Raw genomic sequence first — 18,880 nt, forward strand, 5'->3', positions numbered from 1 at the left:
AAGCTTCCTAGAACTCGATACGCACCGGCGTTCATCTTCTGAGACGACTCCTTGTTGTTCGATATGAAGGATGCGCCGAGATACCCGTGAAGGAAGCTCCAGTCCTTCAAGTCGAGATGTTTGCTAACCCTAAGATAATGTCCGATAGACTAAAACTGGGATGTATCGAGCTGTCTCTCGCGAGGGTGCTCATCACCTCTTTGCTGACGGATTTGTTGCTTTTAAATTATACATCATCAACTAATAATATTCCGTAATAATCTGCCCAAAACACCTTTGGAATGATGTATGCCGCGACGATCAATGTAGGGGGCAGTCAGGGGCGAAGGATTATGACAAGGATTGAGCTCTCCATGACGTAGGACACAATTTTTGGACTTAAAGAATATTCAATTGGCGTGATCGAACCATACATAAGGTAGATAAACTCAATCACAGGGTATACTTGAAAAGTGGGGACTTGTCTCCCATGTCCAGAAGCTGTTCGTCGCTGTATGTGTCCCGTATTTCGGACTCGGTCATCATCCCGTTGCGTTTATTGGCATAAACGAACGAGACTTCAAGAATCAATGCTGCCACAAGAGCTGACCCGCCAAAGGCCAACGATAAGCCAAAGCCAGTAGGATAGGTGGGGCCCTCGCGATCAAGATACATGTAACTTCCAATTATCCCTCCTATGTTGCCGACACATATGTTGAATGCGCTTCCGATAGCACGGCGATTGGATGGTGCCAAATTGTTCATTGTCCACGAAGTTGTCGCAGGGTGAGTTGGGTAAATACCCATACAGGTCAGAATGATTGCGAAGAAGCCTGGCCCAATGTGAGCTTGAAGTTGACCCTTAAGGCCCATAATGATAGAGTAGCCGGTAACGATGAGGAGTAGCGGAACTACAACAAATGGCATACGCCAGTAAAATCGGTCGGACAATGTTGAAAAAAGACTGCGGATATGGCACCAGCAACGTAGGGAGGAACTGTCATAAGTTGTGCATTTGTGCCTTCGAATCCCATTCCTTTCGTGATGGTAGGGAGTGTAAATTTTGTTCCTTGTTAAAATTCATCAGCTGTGCACCTTGTCTAGTAGAAAATGGTGGACAAACCATAGGAACATGCAGATTGACACAGCAGAATGTAAGCTAGCAGATACATTCGCCAGTTCAACATTACAGCTCGGATATCTCCCCACGAAGTTCTCTTCTGTTCTTCCTTGAACTTCCCGCCTTCCTTGATGAAGTGCTGTAATTCCAGGTAGCGAATCTCATCATTATCAAGCCATTTTCCGGATAGGTTGGGGGAATCAATAAGGAAGAAAAAGCATAACACACCCAGGATTACTGTTAGTAATCCCTCGAGCAAGAATATCCACCTCCATCCTTCATAGCCACCAACCCCGTCCATCTTGGCGATTCCCGCCGCGAGAAGACCAGAAAATGCACCAGACAAAGCGCTTGCACAATAAAACAACGATATGCGGGTCGCGAGATCCCTCGGCATATACCACAGCGAACATAAGTAGACCGCACCGGGAAAGAATCCAGCCCTAGCGTGGTTAAAGGTTAATTGGCAAGGTAAATGTCAGATTCGACGGGCGGGGACAATGTACTCAAATATTCCCAGCAGGATTCGCACAGCTAGTAGACCTCCAAAATTTTGTACAACACCGGTCAAGGTCATAATGATTCCCCAACTGACGGTCAAAATGCCCAAGTAATGGGAAGGCCGAGTGAAAGTCTTGAGCAGTATATTACTTGGTACCTCTGGTTCCAAGTTAGCCTGTAGATCCGTTGAGAGGAATGTTCCGGGCTTTGACTCACCAAGAAGGACGTATGGGATGAAAAAGAGACTAAGTGCGATATTGTACTGAATGCCACTTAAGCCCAGATCCTCCGTCAGTCCAGCAATTTTAGCGTTGCCTATATTAGCCCTATCTAGGTGTGAAACCAAATAGAGCACGGAAAGCATCGGAACTAGTCGAACATCGACCTGCCAGGCACTTGCCGTTAGTAAGTTTCCCTAAAGCGGGGCGATGGGACCATGCCTTCCGTAGAACCCTTTTCTTTTTTTTTGTATCGAAATTGCGGTAAAATTCAGCGTCGTCTGGAGCGAGGCCCAACACCTGGATGTCGTCAATGCATGTAATATTCGAGCAGTCCTCCACATTTTCAGCCTTCCCTCGCTTTTCATCCTCAAGTTCATCTAGAGATGCTCGGCGTGGGTGTAAAAAAGACATGGCGATGCTGCGAAGTCAGGAGCTCAATTACTCAAGGATCTGTTTGTTCAACCCAACAGAAATATTGCGGTTGCGCTTATATATGTACCAAGGGTGGCGGAAAAGTGCAATGGCACCTAAAAGTACAAATGGGGCTTGCGGAAAAGTGATTGATTGACAAGTTCCAAACGCTGATAGAAGTATCCTATCAATCGAGGTCAATATTTTCGATCAGCTCGCAATGTTCTTGGCAGCATCGGCTCCTACACAGCTGGGTGGAGTGCCAAGGCTTTCTTTGTGGCTAGAAACAGTTCCCCGCAACAGCCCTTCCCCGCAGTTTACCTCAATCCGGGGTACGAAAGGACTAAACAAAATCAGAAAAGCAATTTTAGTGCCTCTTTACCGCTCAGGTGGTAAAAAGTAGGGTTATTTTCTTACATTTGTCTGGCTGTGTCAGTTATCCGCTCCACCCCACTACTTATCCGCTCTTATCCGCCAAACACTTTCCTCTTATCCGGACACGGATCTACTGTTACGAAATTGTCCATTCAAGATAATATAACTATAAGAACAGTTGTTAGGGTCTAAAAAAAAGTTGGGAAATCATATGCCTAGGAGACCAGGGCTTCGTTGTTCGCTGGAAGTATTGGGTAGATTCCTCACCGTAGGTGAATTCATCATCATATTTATCCCTTACTTCGATCGAGTTCTTTTCTTCATATATGAATTGTGTAAAACGAGTATGATATCGAAAGCATATGTTTCAGAAATGGTGGCATCCCTGCACGATCGTGTACGTGAAGTGGTCAAAAGGTCTTGACAAGGGAGAAAGAAACAAGCAATAATGTAAGTTTATTGGTTGAGACGCGGGCGGGGAAGGAGAGAAGCTCCGACCCCTCGAGGACTATCCAACTACTCTCAGGACCATTCAGGATCACGTGCCATGGTTGGCACGTGATCTCCACAAAAGGGCACAGATAACACGGCAATTTAGTGTCACAAATTTAGCTGCGGTTTTTCATTTGTATCTTTTAAGTCACGTGAAATGCTCGATTTTGCTCAAAATTCCATGATACACTCTAGGTACCCATCAGTTCGATGCAAACCACAATACAATGTATTTATTTCGTTTCTGGTGATTCAGGTATGAACTTCCGTGTCCAATCATTTTTTTTACCGATGCCAGCAAACCTTATCAGGGAATGGCTTAAGAAGAAATCAATATTTCCAGTAAAAGCCAGGCAACATACTTCTACCCGACGCAGTGCCGTATCTGAAACGAGGCACAACAAGCTCATTCTAGCGGAATATAACCTCCAGGCGCGACTTGAAGGTGTCGATTGATAGGCGTTTGCGTGGCAGTTCTAGGCCCTAGGCTAATGTTTTTGAAAGTAATGCAAGATGAAACCGCAAACAGCATTAACTACATCTTTTTATAGTGGCCTTGAATGCGCAATTTCTGCAAATTTTGATCACGCTCTTCACGGTTGTATCCATCTGAAGCAACCGGTCCCGACTTAAAAGAGTGAAATTGTATCCGAGAATACGACAACGGTTGCATTGGCTCTGATCGCAATCATCGTTGTTAAAATGAGAGAGGGGTTCGTATTAGTTCGGAGATGCATGACCTATCCCGTCAAGGTAGAATATACATAGGCCATTCCCCTCACTTTCCGCGTATATAATAATTGTACGTAAGTGTGCTCCCGGTCTATGTTTGACATATATACCGAAATGCAACGCAATGATTCTAGAGGCTTCCAAGTCCAACCCACCGATACATTCTACCTGTAAACCACGAGGAAATATAACATTCCTGGAAAGTTGGGTATATAAAACCTTTAGTCACGATATTTCGGTCTTATCAGGTAGATTTCTACACCCTCTCCCGCTCGAAAAGGCACGTCTAAAACCTGAGAAATGGAGAAAGACTGAAATATTCCAAATGGTTTGCCAGAATCCTATGACTCTGAGAATGCTGGCGAACGAGATATGTAACTTTGGTCAGTAAACATGACTGTCAGCATTCATGGAGGTCTCTGAGAATAGCAAGCATTCATTCGACTACTAGGTGTGAATTTCGGAGGTCATTACTTACATACAGCGATCATCATTGCTGTTTCTTATTACATGCTTTGGGCTCATTGCTTCAGCAGCGGTTCTCGACGGTCCAGAGAGCAACGAGGGATTTGGTCTTTATCCAATAACGTTAGACCTACTGGCGTGGCTTCAAAATATCTCAATACATTCATGCTATCTTTCTTTTAGCTTCTCACCTCGCTAATAATCATGCTAGCAACACATCGAAGCATTATCAACCTGCCTCCTGACACGCACAGATATACAGTTAGATTTTGGTGACGAGGAACCATGTAACACGCCAGTAACGATCTCGAGCAGACCCCTTGCATCCATTTTATCCACTATAGTTTCTAACAGTTTGGCGCATAGTGTGATAAATTGATGGCTGACCTCACCTAACAGATGGAAAACGCGCTCGTCCGTATGACACAGTAGAGCCACTAGCCGAGGATCTAGGTCTCACCGTCGACACTTCCTGTGAGGGACGATCCAAGGTGTGTCAAAGACGTGGTTGCGAGATACAATGGATCAGGCAATATCCTTATATGTTGGGAGCACGACGCTTAACGGACATCGTGGAGAAGCTTGGTGACAGAGATGCGCCCCCGTATCCAGATGACAGGTGAGTCTACAAATCTAGTCAGGCATCTTTCGAATATCGTGTTGACTTCAAGCTAGCTACAATATCATCTGGACTGACCCATCTCCTTATTCTGATATCACCGCCAAGACCAGCGAAGACTGCCCTGGTTTGGATAACTGAAGCGTTTGGCACAGACTTGGTCAAGAACCCCACTTTCGTTCATCTTCCCACTTCAAATAACATATGGAACGGTCCGTAGCTTCATTCTTAAGTGCATGAGCAACATTTATCGTTTCGAACGAAGACATGAATATTTGACGAGTTGATAAATAGACTTGTATTAATCGTACCGAGCTACGTGGCTTTCTATCAAGTAAAGAGGTAAGAAGGAGAAGATTTGTTGTCCTACAGGTAGTCCAATCTTCATTAATTGATAGTAGACTTATCTTTATGTATAGATCTGCCTGTGAAAATGTACCCTGGTCGTCGTGTTCTCGCCGTGCGTTCTCTAATTTTAACCCATAATCCATCAAATAAAGCTCAAAAGGGTACATTTATCCATCTAGCTGGAAGGCTATTTTAAGAGAGCACAATGGAGATGCCCTCGAACGTGTACCAATTAGTTCTATGACTCGCTCATTATTATTATACTTACCGCAGTGGATTCTTCGCTCATTTTACTAGATAAACCAAAAGCAGCAATATTCAGATACTAAGTAGTCGTAATTGTAAACTACGTGTATAGAGCACAGAGGTATCTTGATATTTGATTTGGGGTATTAAGAGGAATAACTAAATATCACTAAACTGTTAATCAGTGCCTAATGGTTTTAAATGACGGCAAAGTAGCTCATCCATGTGTAGCACTAAGGTCAATTAATGGAACAACCAGATAGGATGTGGAAGGTGGCCCGGGTCTCAAAACGCTACAAGCATCACACCAGGGATTTCACTGAGTGCCAAAACGTGGACCCTATTCAATCTGGGAGACTGAAGTCTCTTTCGCGACAGACTTAGGGACCTGAACATTCCCCTCCTCGGCGTTGAGGTCGGCGAGTTTCTCTGACTGAATTGCTCCTTGCTCCAGCTTCCGAACATGGTGGAATTGAACTGTGGTCTTCCAGGGCTTGAGGCCCGGGGTTGTGAACATTGTTTCAACATCCTCTAGTGTCTTTCCGGCGGTTTCAGGGAACGCAAAGAAGACATGGACCGTCATAGCAAAGCAGAAGACGCCGAATACTAGATATACCTTCCATTGGATGTTCTCGAAGGCAGGGGGGACGAAATAGGATAGAGCAAAGTTGAAAATCCAGTTTGAGGATGTCGACAGCGCCACAGCCTTGCCACGGAGGCGCAAAGGGTATAGCTCAGGGGGTAGATCCAGCTGACAGGACCCCACGTTGGCGCAAAACTGGCGACAAAAAGATAGGTACAGGCGATGACTGCCTTTGCAGCTCTGGGCGAGCTACTGAGATCCCATGACTGCTCTGCGACGTTGTGAAGGCCACCTGGCGGGGCCGGTTTACCATAAGACGCCATAATGCCAGCGTTGGCAAACATCCAGGTCATCATGAGGGTAGAGCCGACCAGGAGTGGGGTGCGGCGGCCCCAACGGTCGATAAAAACCAAGGCCAGAACGGTCATGACGACATTGATCACGTACTGGATCGAGGATGCGATGAGGTTGGAATTTCCGGTAAGACCAGCCATGCCGAATACATAAGTGATGTACAGCATCATCACGTTCATGCCCGTCAACTGCGACCAAATCTGTGTGAACATACCAAGGTGGGTCCGGTAGATCATGTTCCCCTTGAAAAGATCCAGGTAGGAGGCATCCTTGTTTTGACGCTCAAACTCAACCATATCACGAATCTCCTGTAGCTCGGTATGAACAAAGGGGGCATTGCGATCTCCTTTGGCGTGGACCGAGGCGAGAACCTCGTGGGCCTCCTCCCAACGATCCTTCTTGGCCAACCAACGGGGGCTTTCTGGCAAGAGAAAGACCATGAAAAAGAGAAGAACCGCGGGAATCATCTGCAGGCCCCATGGGGTTCGCCAAGCGGCGGGTCCCTTAATGAAGCTGCAGCCATAGGACACATAAAACATGATCAAGATACCCCAGGTGATCGCCCACTGCTGCGCGCCCACCACCTGGCCACGCTTGCTGGGCTGGGCCAATTCGGCGACGTATACCGGTACCTGAGCACTGAGAATGCCGACCGATAAACCGTTGATGAAACGACCAACGACGAGCTGACCGATGCTGAAGGAGGAACAGACGATGGCACTGCCAATGCACCAGATTACCGAGCCCGATTGAATTGCACCCCGACGGCCCAGCCAGTCGGTAATGAAGCCTGAAACGAGAGCTCCAACCCAGGATCCACCAGGCATTGCCGCTGAGATGCCACCCTGGTTGGCAGATGTCGGGCCACCGCAGTTACCATCTTTTATACCAGTCTGGTTGAAGAAACATTTGTATTGCTGGGTACCGAGACTGTCGGGTCTGTCAGCGATCATCCATTTACATGGGATTCAGGTGAGGATCCTTACATGGCAGACATGGAAGCAATATCAAAACCAAACAATGCACCGCCGATGACGGCCACCGTGGTGATAACATAAATGTTGGTAATCGTATAGCCCATGATGGACCAATATTAAATACAAGTAGATTGTGTTCACCAAGGGTCAAAAAGAACAGAAAAGCGAAGGGCAAGGGGTTAGATATAAAAGATCTACTTGCCCAAAGCAAACAAAGCAAACAAAGCCCGCAAAACTCAATAAAACGCGGGGGATGCGGGAGGATTTGCTGTTTCCCCGGACCCCAGATCCCCCTCTCCTACACTCATTGCGCAAAATCCTCGACTCTAAGCCAATTATTTGCTGTATCTCAAATCGGCGTTATGGTCAGATGCCGGTTAGGCCCTAGTGCATGCAACTTCAAGTGTCGTGTTGTCAGCCACATGGTTTCATCGCGTCGGTACTAGGCCGGACATTTGCCTAATTTGTTCAAGGGTCGTGGGGGAACACATGGATTCTTTTCCTTTAACCAGTTATCTTTCACTCCCCCTCCTTTCACATCCACAGGCAAAAGCAAGGGAAAATCTAAGTTTCCATTTTGGAGGACCAAGCATCATCCAGCAAGCCGACAACCGGCCAGTGGCGGTCACTGGTGTTAGGTGACCTTGGCAACCGGCACATGAGATTAAGATGCACTTTTTGGAGCAGAGATACCCTTGTCCTAGGCAAGCCACAACCAGTTCTGATTTGACACAGCACATTCACAACACGCCATCTTCTCCCGATACGAAGTCACTCCCTATGGTACCACAATATCTGGCTACGCTAGTGGCTTGTCGGTGGGCTGACGCCCAATGCGCCCCCCGTTTCCCTCCCCCACTTAGTGCATTGCCCATTTCTCATTGTTGGTATTGGAGGTTTGGGAGCCCAGCAGGTCTTCTGATGCCCCCAAGTATCCCAGATCCCACCAGTGCCCTTGCGAAGTGTCTTGGCACTGAAGAGCGCTGCATGGCATATTGAGACTATTGAATACACACGATCGCATTAGCATAAGCAAGGTGTTAGCCAATCTTCTCGCTTCTCGTGAGATGCTTTAGTACTTCGTCGCAAGGTATTCCTCTTTTAAGAAAAAGAAATACATTATGTGTCTCGATAAGCTTCCTAAGATGACAGTCACACTGAGGCATTAACAACACCTAATGTGGTCAACACATCACGTAGTCTCCCGACCGAGTTTAACACCCTTAACTCCGTTCCGTGGGGTGTATAGGCCTAGGCGTGTATTCTTTGTGCTTTTCTAGTTACTACCGGTTCCTAGAATACGTGAGTACAATGCTGCACTTAAAGATTTTCAGTAAACGGTTTGCAAGGCTTCTCATCATGAGCGCGCTTTTGATTACCGCACTCCTTTTCGATATCGTAGTGCCATACCCCAGCCCTTAATGTAAAGGAACCTAGGCAAATCTGGTCGACGTCCGCTTTGACCAACGGCATTTGCTAACGTACCATGCGCCCTACAATAATGTGTAACTAGGTTCACTTTTCCTCGGTAGATTCTCGTCCTAGAGTGCAAGTTTCTAGTTACTGATGGCCGTTCATCTTAGAGACCACTGCGTCTTCTTGCTTCTCTTTTAGGAAATTCAATTCCGTATCATTATTTCCCTTCGTTATCGTTGATATTTAAGCTCACTCCTTATCTATAACGTCAACTACACAGTTCGGTTGCTGTTGCTAGTGTAACTATACTATTTCTCTATGGTGCTGGTTACAATACACAGCAAGCAGCGCCACCAAAATTAGAAACAAGCAAGTGCCACCTGAACTGATTGACGTATGATTCGCTTCACTCGAGACGTGTGGTACCACGACGTTGGGCCGATTGCTCCCTTGGTATCCTGTCTATCACGCCAGCAACTTAAGAAATGCGGGCTTAGCATAGAAGGAGTTTATGTAACTTTGCTAGGTTAATCATATCTGTCCGTTTTGCTACTCTTCTATAATGTTATTGGTGTTCGAGTTTTTATTTTGTCGAAGTGCGATAGATTCCACCCAACATATCCCACGTAACATACTGCTGATTGACCAAACGTGGAGGCATAGTATGAATGTCTGTGCTAACACACATATAATAGAACTGATAAAACCCTTCATAGCAGTTTGTACTGCACCTAAATTTTCCGGTTGGCGCCGTGAACGTCATGCTTTAAAGTAGACTACATTCCAAGTATGCAGTTCAATTTTACTACGGGTACAAAGAGTATATGCGTAATCGGCCGTCATATAACATTTACCGCCAAGACCGGGTCTAGTAAGCTATCTTAACCAAGTGATACGCGTTATTTGGAGTCGCCACTCTAAAGGAATGTTCAATGAACCTAAACGGCCAAATCTGACGTTTTTTAAGAACCACGCGAACGATATAGGGGATAGTGACGCTGTGGCGTTTACGCTTTTTTTTCAAAAAGTGGGGGCCGCTTACCACACATTTCATATCCGTCCACGCTGCTGGTCTCCCTGACTTCATCCCTGTTGTCTACACACACATGGGCAAAATGACCGATCAATTCTGCACTCCTGCGCAAGCGATCCACTCAGAGATCCAGCACCACCACCATATACGGAACATGACCCGCAAAGTGCAGGGCAAGCTTCACAAAATGTCACACCATCTTATAATCAATCAACCAGTGAATCAACGTTCAACGCAACAACTAAGTTTCCGCCTGCTATGAACGGCTACTTCCAATGGAAACTGACCACAACATTCCACCTCGGGCCAACCGCAGATGAAAAGCTATATGCGGTCTCAACACACACAATCGTTCTCGGCAACAAGCCCTCGGTCGTTTTGCACGACGGTCTAACTGATAAGCACCCAGTACTAGCGACTGCCCATGGCGATAGGTGGGGTAGGAACAGGCCCACCATACTCACCCTCCCAACGCGTCCAGGATCCCCACACGACGATGCCCTTGTGGAAGAGACGGTTCCCGGGTCATCGAAGAAAATGTCGCACACCTTTACATTCAAGGCCTTCGTGGGCTCCAAGGGGACAGCGAGGGAGGCGCCTTTGAATGGCGCCAAAGCCACGGGAATGAAATCAAGGAACTTGCCGGTCATTCATTTGGCTGGAAATTGGTACGATTGACGGGGCCAATGGATACAGCAGGGAGAAGCAGAAAGGAGCGTGATCGGGGTTATACGAGTGACGGCCTAGAGTTTGTGGCCGTGATCGCACACAATGCTTCATGGAGCATGACCAAGGGGTTTCGTTTCGCATTCACGGGAAGTGGACTGACTGGTACCTTATGGGAGGTCTGGGAGATTCTGGTCGTCCTGTCAGTTCTTGAGATGTGGTATTTGGATGCCCAGAGGTCCGCAGCGGCGGCTAGTTCTGCCAGTGCTACTTCCGCTGCCGCTGCTAGTTGACCTGACATAGTGCTTCTGGCCATGTCCTCGAATTTCAACATATCCCAAGTAGCCGAGGGTATTTGAGCACAAGCCCTGCATTCAGCTTGCCGTAATCTGTCCCCAGAGAAAACGTCTTACTACTAGACTTACTCGCTTTAATTGAATTGATTGTAGGTATTTTCGCATCTATCGCCCAATATACCAAGGCCATGCTTTGATCAACCAGGCCAGAAGTCCCTAACTTGTGATTAGTATCAAATTACAAATTTCGAAAAGACTACTCGCTACTTTGGTATTTGCTCTGCCCATAGAACCTCCACCCTGCTGCCATGATGCGTGGCGTGGTAACGTGAATACACCGACCTCTCTGTGATCCGATGCCCTTAGGCCACAGATCATTATCGGTTGAAATTCACAACTCACTTACACCGGCAACAGTTATGATACCAGGGCAAGGCCGTGGTTGAAATAATTCCGGAGACTGAAGATTTTGATGCCGAAAGTGATCGCCCTGGGACTCAGCAAACAGGTCGTCGCAGCCAGCTTTGGCCCTCCCAGATCCTCTGGGCGTGATGGCCAATTCCAGTGAGCTGGAACTGGGAAGAACCGGGGCCGGCATAATCCCCATCCCAGAAGGCCTATTGGGTATTGAGTCAAATGCTGGGTTCAGCTGGTGATATGAAGTCGGATCTGTTAGGACCGCTGGTCAACCGGCGTGTCCCTCGGCCCTGGACCATCGATCCCCTGGCGTAGCTACCGGCGTATAAGCACCCGTCTAATCCCATCATAGTTGAAGTTTGGAGTAGCAGAAGCAGCAATCTTCATACAACAGTAGCCATCGACGAGGTGTTGGAGGCACTGGGTAAGTGGCTCGCTAACATTGCGAACACACGTGGGGGGGACCCTGTGAGCCAGGCTATCGCGGCAAGTTAACTATGCAAGACTTGAACTTGGCAACGTGTAATGAAGTCGATCACGGTGCCTTTTGAAATGTGTCCGGGCTCCGGTCGCATACAAGTGAACATCCGTCTACTCCGTCATGCCCCCCGCGCGTCCTCCCCGGTCGCCTCATCGGGGTCTCGCCACACATATCTACCTCTTCCTTTTTATCGGAAACTCTCTCCCTCTCTCTTGAATGAAAGCCTCCTGTTATACGGAGTACAAAATGGGCCATGTCGGAAGATCTCTCACTATGGATATTCACATGCCTGTTTTCTATCCCGCGATGGATCGTCGGAATCCATCTCCAGCGTCTTCGGGCTATTCATGCGCCCAGGTGGCACCGTGAGTGTCAATCTCTGCCTCTCGGACCCAACCTCTCCACACCTCCATGAGTTCGGCTATTACCGTAGTGAAGCCGACATTGCTCCAAGTTCAAAGGTTTGAATAGCGAAATGTCGAGACTGTCGGATATGCGAGGCCAAAATGGTACAGTCATTTATAAAAGGGGCAAACCCTAAAAAAATTAAGCTCAACCCCTTCGCCTCTTCATACAAAGGCAGGTATCAAAGTTTTTCGTGGAAACGGAAAACTATTCACGACCTCTTAGGGCGGGTCGTCGCAGCTCCACTGCAACAGCCAATGGATCGCGGATCAAATTTGATCTCCCAGAAACGCCACTCTCGATAAGAGACTTCATAGTTAGGTTCGGACTGATTTTGATTCCTTCATCTCCTCCAGGTCACTTTTGTGATTCTTATATTGGGGTCGACTCTCATTGGAGCATCGCCGAATGCCTCATCATGGAGCTGGCACTCCCCAATGACGTATTACTCCTGGTTGGCGAGCAGCTGGAACAGAAAGCAGACAGTTGGAATCTTGTCTTCGTCTCTCGTCACTTTCATGACTTGTTTCTGTCGTTTGTTTACCGCAGAGTTTCTCTGCGCAACTGGAACGATGCCAGCTCGTTTCTACACGCCATACTCAACCGACCAGTTCTCGCGCGCGCCGTCCGGGAGCTGGACTTGAAGGACTGGCATGCGAAGGGTCTCTCCGAGTATCAGCGTAAAAAAATTACAGAGTCAACACATTTGAAGGAATGGATACACGTCGTATCACACTCGGACACCGAGAGTCAGCAATGGACTGAGGATCTCGGACAAGGCCTGGGAGATGCATGGGCTGCGTTGATACTTCCGCTATTGAGTCAACTGAGAAAACTTCAGCTTGCCTACGCCAGCACGTCTCCTTGGTTAGATCGCATCATGCAGAGAGCCATCCAGTGCGAAAGGCCCTTTGTTATCCAGCCGCCGTTTAAGTGCCTGCAAGAGGTTTCCCTCCATCACCGGAATGATCTCGATCGTGATGACACCTGGGGTGCGAGAGAAGAACACCAATCAGCATCAGCTCTTCTCATGCCATTCTTCAGTTTGCCATCTGTCCGTGTCATAACCGCAAACGCGGTTGTGGATCCCAGCACCGCGATCACATCTCCCGAGCAAATGACGCAGAACCTAAGGGTCGGCTTCTCTTCAATCACTGAGATTGACCTGCGTTCAAGTAGTGGCAACCATGGCATGGAGGCCTTAGTTTCCTCGTGTGCAGCCCTCAAGTCTTTCAAGTATCAGCACTCGGATTCACACGTCCTTTCTCATGGATATCAGCCCTCGGCTTTCTATCGCTCGCTAGCCCATAGCAAGAAGAGTCTTCAGACACTGTGGCTGGATCACTATGGCAGTCATTTCCCATTCACCGCTGGTGGGCTTAATCAATCACACGATGAATGGTTTGGATCGCTGGCCGATTTCACTGCACTGCGGGAACTGCGCGTGCGATTGCCGAACCTACTGGATATTCGATACCAAAACGAACCATCCACGCCACTATTAGAATGTCTTCCCTCATCGCTAGCGACGCTGTACATTGAAGGCTGTGAGGAGCGAAATCTGGGGATGCTAGTCTCTCAATTGCAAATTGTGATCAAGAACCGACGAACGCGGTTCCCAGGGCTCAATCGCATCGATATTGAGGGTGCGTTCCAAAACGTCAGGTCTGACGACGATGGCACTACCACCAGTCCCGGGCCAGCAATCTCCGATGGTGTAATCAAGGATAAGATATTTCAGGCTGCCGAGCCGTTGCATATTGATTGTTCCAATGCTGGCATGGAATTGTATCTCCATGATCGCACCCTTTTCACCTTTTGAGCCTCGCATCATCTTTCGCCATCCACAGTCTAGAAGCTTGCATTTTCCATTTGTTTCAACGATACCACCGGCCTGTTTGGCACGATAGAGCTGCATTTGATTACTCGCTGTTGGATAAAAGACTCAATTCTATGTTTATACTTTGTGTGCCTTGTCAAAATGGCGAGATGGACAATATGAATCCCACGCAGTGGTGGGATCGCCGGAAAAGCATTTGCCGTCTTCTTTCACTTGGGGATTATTGTCAATACTGCCCGGAGCGTTTTTACTGTAAACAATAACTTAGGGGAAAGAAAGGCAAGCATGGGTGTAATTGAAAGTGTAGCGATAAATAACCCATTGCCTTCGTATCTACAGGGAGGCAAGAACCGCATCGGCGCCAGATTTCTGCAGACAGGGCTATTAGCCGGAAAGACTGGACCTGAAAGAAAGTTCCATACCTTGACAGCACCCCGTTCGGTCTCAATTTGGGCATAGCTGACCTTGCCGTGGTCAATAACGATCGCGTACCGGCCAGTACGGCCCGAAGCCTCATCAGCCCAACCAATGCTCTTCGAAAACTTCGCATCCGGGTCCGAGAGGAAAAGCTGTCACGGTCAATAATGTCCAAAGAGCGAAGTGGGGCGCTCACAATATCGTCCCCGCGAACACGGTTCGCCTTTCCCCAGGCGCTCATCACGAAGGGATCATTGAAGGCTACGACAGCGACAATGTCCACTCCCTTCTCACGGAGGTTTGGCAGGTTCTTAATATATCCGGGAACGTGGTTGACTGAACAAGTTGGGGTGAAGGCACCTATTCGACCACAGGTTAGGGACCTAGCTGGATCCAAAGGACTACTTGACTAATTTACCTACCGGGAACTGAGAACAAGACAACCTTCTTGTTGGCCCACTCTTTAGAGGCGTTGTAGTTGATGGGGATACCACAGGAAGTGATCTCGTCACTTTCCTCGGTCCAGGGAATGTACCTGTGCCAGGATTAGCGTCGTTCGTTCCAATTGGGGGGGGAATGACCGACTTAAAAACAACGTCGCTGGGGAACGTGTCGCCAGACTTGAGGGTAGCCATGTTCACAGAATAGAATAGAGAGAGAGAGAGAGAGATGGAAGGGAGAAGGAATTGGAATGGCGGGGGAGGGGGGAAGTTGTGCCTAAGCTGAATAATAATGATGTGATCGGAGCCTGCCGAAGCTCTCCAGAGCTCTCTCATTCCCCCATTTTCTACCCTAAGGGATACATCCAACCAGACCTTCTTTATTTTATCTTGTCTCTATCTGTTGAAGAGGAAAGGCAGGGTCGAACTGGATTGTGACCAGGGATGGGCCCGAGGGGATGTGGGGACCCCGCGAGACAACTCGGGAGCTCAGTATGATGTATATGTATGTTTAGGGAGTTTTGTCAATGATCCGAAATCCATAGGGATGGCAATATCGCCTCTTCGCTTTTGCGCCCGTGAATTCCAAGTCGAATATAGCTGCATAGCCGCCCTTGGTTGCCCTGCTGTCGCGAGGAAACATGAAAAGACCGAAGTCATTCCAATGATTGACTGCTACACATTGGCCGCTGCAATTAAATTGAACTTGTGCATTGCGGAATTACTTTCGGCGCGTCAGAATTGTATCATGTTCCAGGCACTTGGTGTGTTGGAGTAGTTGCAACTGTCTGCAAGGTACTAAGGGGTTTTAGTCAAAACCAGTTCGGGTGCTTTGATTGGAGAATATATACACTTGCTGTATGATATATTCATCTAGCTGCCCAGTCAGAGAGTGAGGCTGTAGCTGTCTTATATCCGCTCCCGCTAGACTTGATGAAATCAGAACTCAAAGTCCACTAGGATCTCACAGCCTGTGCATGACGGGTTGTAAACGTCGTATCACCTGCGTAATAGCTTGTTCCCTCTCCGTTTGACTGTTCCAAAATGGGCTCAATGCAGTCGCAGTTTCCAGTAGCTTCCGGAGGCCTTCTATTCCCCTGGTAGCATGTTCTGCTGGAACACTTTGCCCGGGTATGTTGAGGGAGGTATTGAATACTTCAAGAGAAATTGGGCCTCGATATCCTGTAGCAAGAATTGCAGCTGCGACAAGCTCCACTGGCATATAACCACCTCGAGACTCCTCAAGAGGGTAGAGGCGATGACTGCGTGACCACGGAAGTAGTGAGGGTGTTTCCGGGTCCGTCGGTGGGAGGAAGCTCGATGGATTCATCAACTCAGCATCGCCGCACTGGAAGAAGAAAATACGGTCGCCTGGTACTGTGGAGGCTAACGATGCAAGTGATCCAGTAAGAACGTCAAGAGATTCTTCTAAGGTTGGGTATATGCGCCCGTGTGCAGCAGGGTTGTAGGGATCTGCAAACTCGACGGCGAGAATATTGAACGCATCCACAATCAATCCCACATTTGGGCGATTCGCGAATCGTACCGCTTCCCATGAAGCAGACCATGTATTTCGCACAGCCCAAGATAGGCCCTCATAACCAACTCTCAACATGGGCCCGCCATCAGCTTGTGCGTACGCGGCTGCCATGTCGCCCAGCTCTGCAAGGTCTCTCGCAACCGTCTTGAGATCGGATGTAACACCATTGTCCGTACGAATACTGGCGCACATAAACACAAGGTCGGTGTCAAAGGCTCGCATAAATGGAAATCGCTTCGCGACCTGGTTGAGCGTGGTCCGGCGTTCAGCGAGATCCTTAATTCCCTCGATGTTCCGAAGAGGCTGGGTGCATGCAATGTGCATTCCCAGAGACTTGACTAAATCGCCTAATTTGCGAGCGATTTGAAGGATTTCCGGTGTAGCTTCCCATAGCTGGTCACCAGGCAAGTCATGTTCCTCTAGGTACGCAGCCCAGCACTCGTCGAACAAGTCGATCCATTGATATCCCGCTTCTGCTGCAGCCTTGAGGCGTGGTTCAAGCCTGTGTTCTCGGCAATTACCAAGAGACAAACTAGCGGTGCCAAACGCATTATCTGCAAATGGGGGCCAGGAAATATGCATGGTTGAGATATTACAACGAATTGTTGCGTCTTTGTCCCGCATTAAAGCATCGAAGGATGATTGAATACCCGCTCCATGGCCCACCTGAACGCCACCTCCACAAACTGGCAACCTTTTTAATGCGCCGACATTTGATACCCAGAACAAGGACTGGTTGAACCACAGCTTCTTGCAAGAAATAGATAAACGATTGCAATGTCATCGACTCGTGGGTATTCTTCGGGTGTGTCCCGAAGTCTAGCTTAACTCTTAACGGAAATGACCGTATATCTATGTTTATAACCGGTTCCTTATTGCCGATTTCGGGGTTCGACTCGTTTTGTCTAATGTGTTCAATTTTTTGCTAGCAGGGCAACCTGTTCACACCACTTGAGATGGTATCAAATCTGTACTCTGTGAATTTAACTTGAGCAGTTTGAGATTTAAGATTTCCCAAAATTTCTATATAATATAACAGAAGTATCAGGAGGATAAGTCCTTTCATACCCCCCACCTTTATATGATCTAGATGATCACCCCGAGGCACTCGAAAATAAAATTTGCTCGTTCCCACAAGAGAATTTTTAGCCATGTTTTTTTCCCTCTATTTCGTGCTATTCGCTGAAGATAGACGGAATCTTCTGCTGGATACTCAGGTAAACGCGATGAGGTCCCTCGTAAATGATGTTTTGCAGCGGACATGCTCTGTGTTCCAATACATGGGGCATTGAACAGGTTCTGAGATTTCGCATGTTTGGCGCAGGGCTTGATCCAAGCCCAATTCGGCGGCTAAACTGAAAGCATACATTGTGTAGAGCCAGGATCGTTCCTGGGCCAATGTTTCTGCCGGAGTGGCCGAGGGCAGAAACATATAATATCCTTGAACAATCTCCACGGGTTTTGTAACCACAGGTATGAACATGCTTGGACAGTTTCTCCCTGCGAAGCCGCAGTCGCTTGGCGATTGAGCTGTCGCATGATCGAATTGGGCCACTAGAGCAAGAATCCATGTGAATAACAATGCTGATTGAGAGCGCACAAAAACTCCGGGGTGTGAAGCACAGCATCAAGTATCCCATTGACTGGATGCAGCGAGAAAAATTAACTTGCGTATAGTAGCGATACGAAACTGAGCATCATACGGAATATTACGCCATACATTGGGAACAAGTGACAAGCCCTCTCCATTGTAACTAATCCTAGGTTGACTGGGCCAATATCGGGGCCAAAATCGCAGAGAGGTGCCCGGGGAGCAGAGTTGAAATAGTTTTAGTACCGGGATTCGGCGGGAATAACATCCAGTCCTTGCTCCAGGGTCTCTTCTTTCTGTCCAATTGTAGTCCAAGTGACACATAGACTGGCTGATGAAGCAATTGACGGCCCAGACTTGTGGCGTTGACTTGCCATATCTGAGGCTTCGTCGCAGAGGATCCACCATTCAATCCCGGCAAGTGATTATGAGACATGGTATACAGTTCCAACGTTTGTGTAGCATCCGATGCATTAGCTAGCTAGGCCAGGAGATTACTAATTGGTTCCTGCTTGGTCTGATGGGTATTTCCACTGCGGAACGCATGAGGACCAACGTCTATTCGGGGCTTTCTCATCCTGTACGGTTGGGTAACCTGGACTAAGACAGGGGGTATATAAGGTCCCATTATCCATTACCGGAGATGACTGTCTAGTGTCGGCTGTCTCGGATGGGTGGCTGGGGAAGAAAAGCTCCGAGATGAGCGCCTCCCAAGGAATGAAATGAGCAGTCTCGTCGACATTCTCTGTTGCATAAGAGACTTTGGTTTTCTTTAGCTCAGACTGCATTCTTCGGTACACCTTTTCGAACCCCTTGTAACGACCAAGTGCCCCGCGCTTTCTTCCAAGAGGTCGTGGCTTTGGAATCTTGCAGGCTCGGTGGGTGCGTCTGCACCGTTCGCAGGGTTCTGTCGAA

The 18,880-nt window shown here is 48.0% G+C and overlaps 7 protein-coding genes across 7 annotated transcripts; 3 read left to right on the plus strand and 4 right to left on the minus strand.

Annotated features, from left to right (window-relative positions):
* Nucleotides 1-432: 432 nt before the first annotated feature.
* Nucleotides 433-2,232, minus strand: N7446_003467 (uncharacterized protein; the record flags this gene model as incomplete). The annotated part of the gene is made up of 4 exons (XM_058512216.1): nt 433-1,048; nt 1,150-1,542; nt 1,606-1,985; nt 2,053-2,232. 4 exons carry the CDS (start codon nt 2,230-2,232, stop codon nt 433-435), a joined length of 1,569 nt encoding a protein of 522 aa, XP_058373545.1.
* A 2,465-nt stretch (nt 2,233-4,697) lies between these two features.
* On the plus strand, nt 4,698-5,056 carry N7446_003468 (uncharacterized protein; the record flags this gene model as incomplete). The annotated part of the gene is made up of 2 exons (XM_058512217.1): nt 4,698-4,915; nt 4,972-5,056. Coding segments are annotated over 2 exons (303 nt in total), but the record flags the coding sequence as incomplete, so codon positions are not given.
* Nucleotides 5,057-5,849: 793 nt separating this feature from the next.
* Nucleotides 5,850-7,527, minus strand: N7446_003469 (sugar porter family MFS transporter; the record flags this gene model as incomplete). Its single annotated transcript, XM_058512218.1, has 3 exons — nt 5,850-6,260; nt 6,320-7,376; nt 7,433-7,527. The coding sequence occupies 3 exons, from the start codon at nt 7,525-7,527 to the stop codon at nt 5,850-5,852; spliced, it is 1,563 nt and encodes a 520-aa protein (XP_058373547.1).
* A 2,603-nt stretch (nt 7,528-10,130) lies between these two features.
* N7446_003470 (uncharacterized protein) lies at nt 10,131-10,831 on the plus strand (the record flags this gene model as incomplete). Its single annotated transcript, XM_058512219.1, has 2 exons — nt 10,131-10,306; nt 10,354-10,831. 2 exons carry the CDS (start codon nt 10,131-10,133, stop codon nt 10,829-10,831), a joined length of 654 nt encoding a protein of 217 aa, XP_058373548.1.
* Nucleotides 10,832-12,555: 1,724 nt separating this feature from the next.
* N7446_003471 (uncharacterized protein) lies at nt 12,556-13,959 on the plus strand (the record flags this gene model as incomplete). The annotated part of the gene is made up of 1 exon (XM_058512220.1): nt 12,556-13,959. One exon carries the CDS (start codon nt 12,556-12,558, stop codon nt 13,957-13,959), a length of 1,404 nt encoding a protein of 467 aa, XP_058373549.1.
* Nucleotides 13,960-14,310: 351 nt separating this feature from the next.
* N7446_003472 (peroxiredoxin family protein) lies at nt 14,311-15,029 on the minus strand (the record flags this gene model as incomplete). Its single annotated transcript, XM_058512221.1, has 5 exons — nt 14,311-14,346; nt 14,400-14,546; nt 14,591-14,754; nt 14,817-14,929; nt 14,980-15,029. 5 exons carry the CDS (start codon nt 15,027-15,029, stop codon nt 14,311-14,313), a joined length of 510 nt encoding a protein of 169 aa, XP_058373550.1.
* Nucleotides 15,030-15,798: 769 nt separating this feature from the next.
* N7446_003473 (sugar phosphate isomerase/epimerase family protein) lies at nt 15,799-16,956 on the minus strand (the record flags this gene model as incomplete). Its single annotated transcript, XM_058512222.1, has 1 exon — nt 15,799-16,956. One exon carries the CDS (start codon nt 16,954-16,956, stop codon nt 15,799-15,801), a length of 1,158 nt encoding a protein of 385 aa, XP_058373551.1.
* Nucleotides 16,957-18,880: the final 1,924 nt, after the last annotated feature.

This window comes from Penicillium canescens (assembly GCF_028828765.1).
Source record: "Penicillium canescens strain IBT 15451 chromosome Unknown utg000003l_segment0_segment0, whole genome shotgun sequence".
NCBI lineage: Eukaryota > Fungi > Ascomycota > Eurotiomycetes > Eurotiales > Aspergillaceae > Penicillium > Penicillium canescens.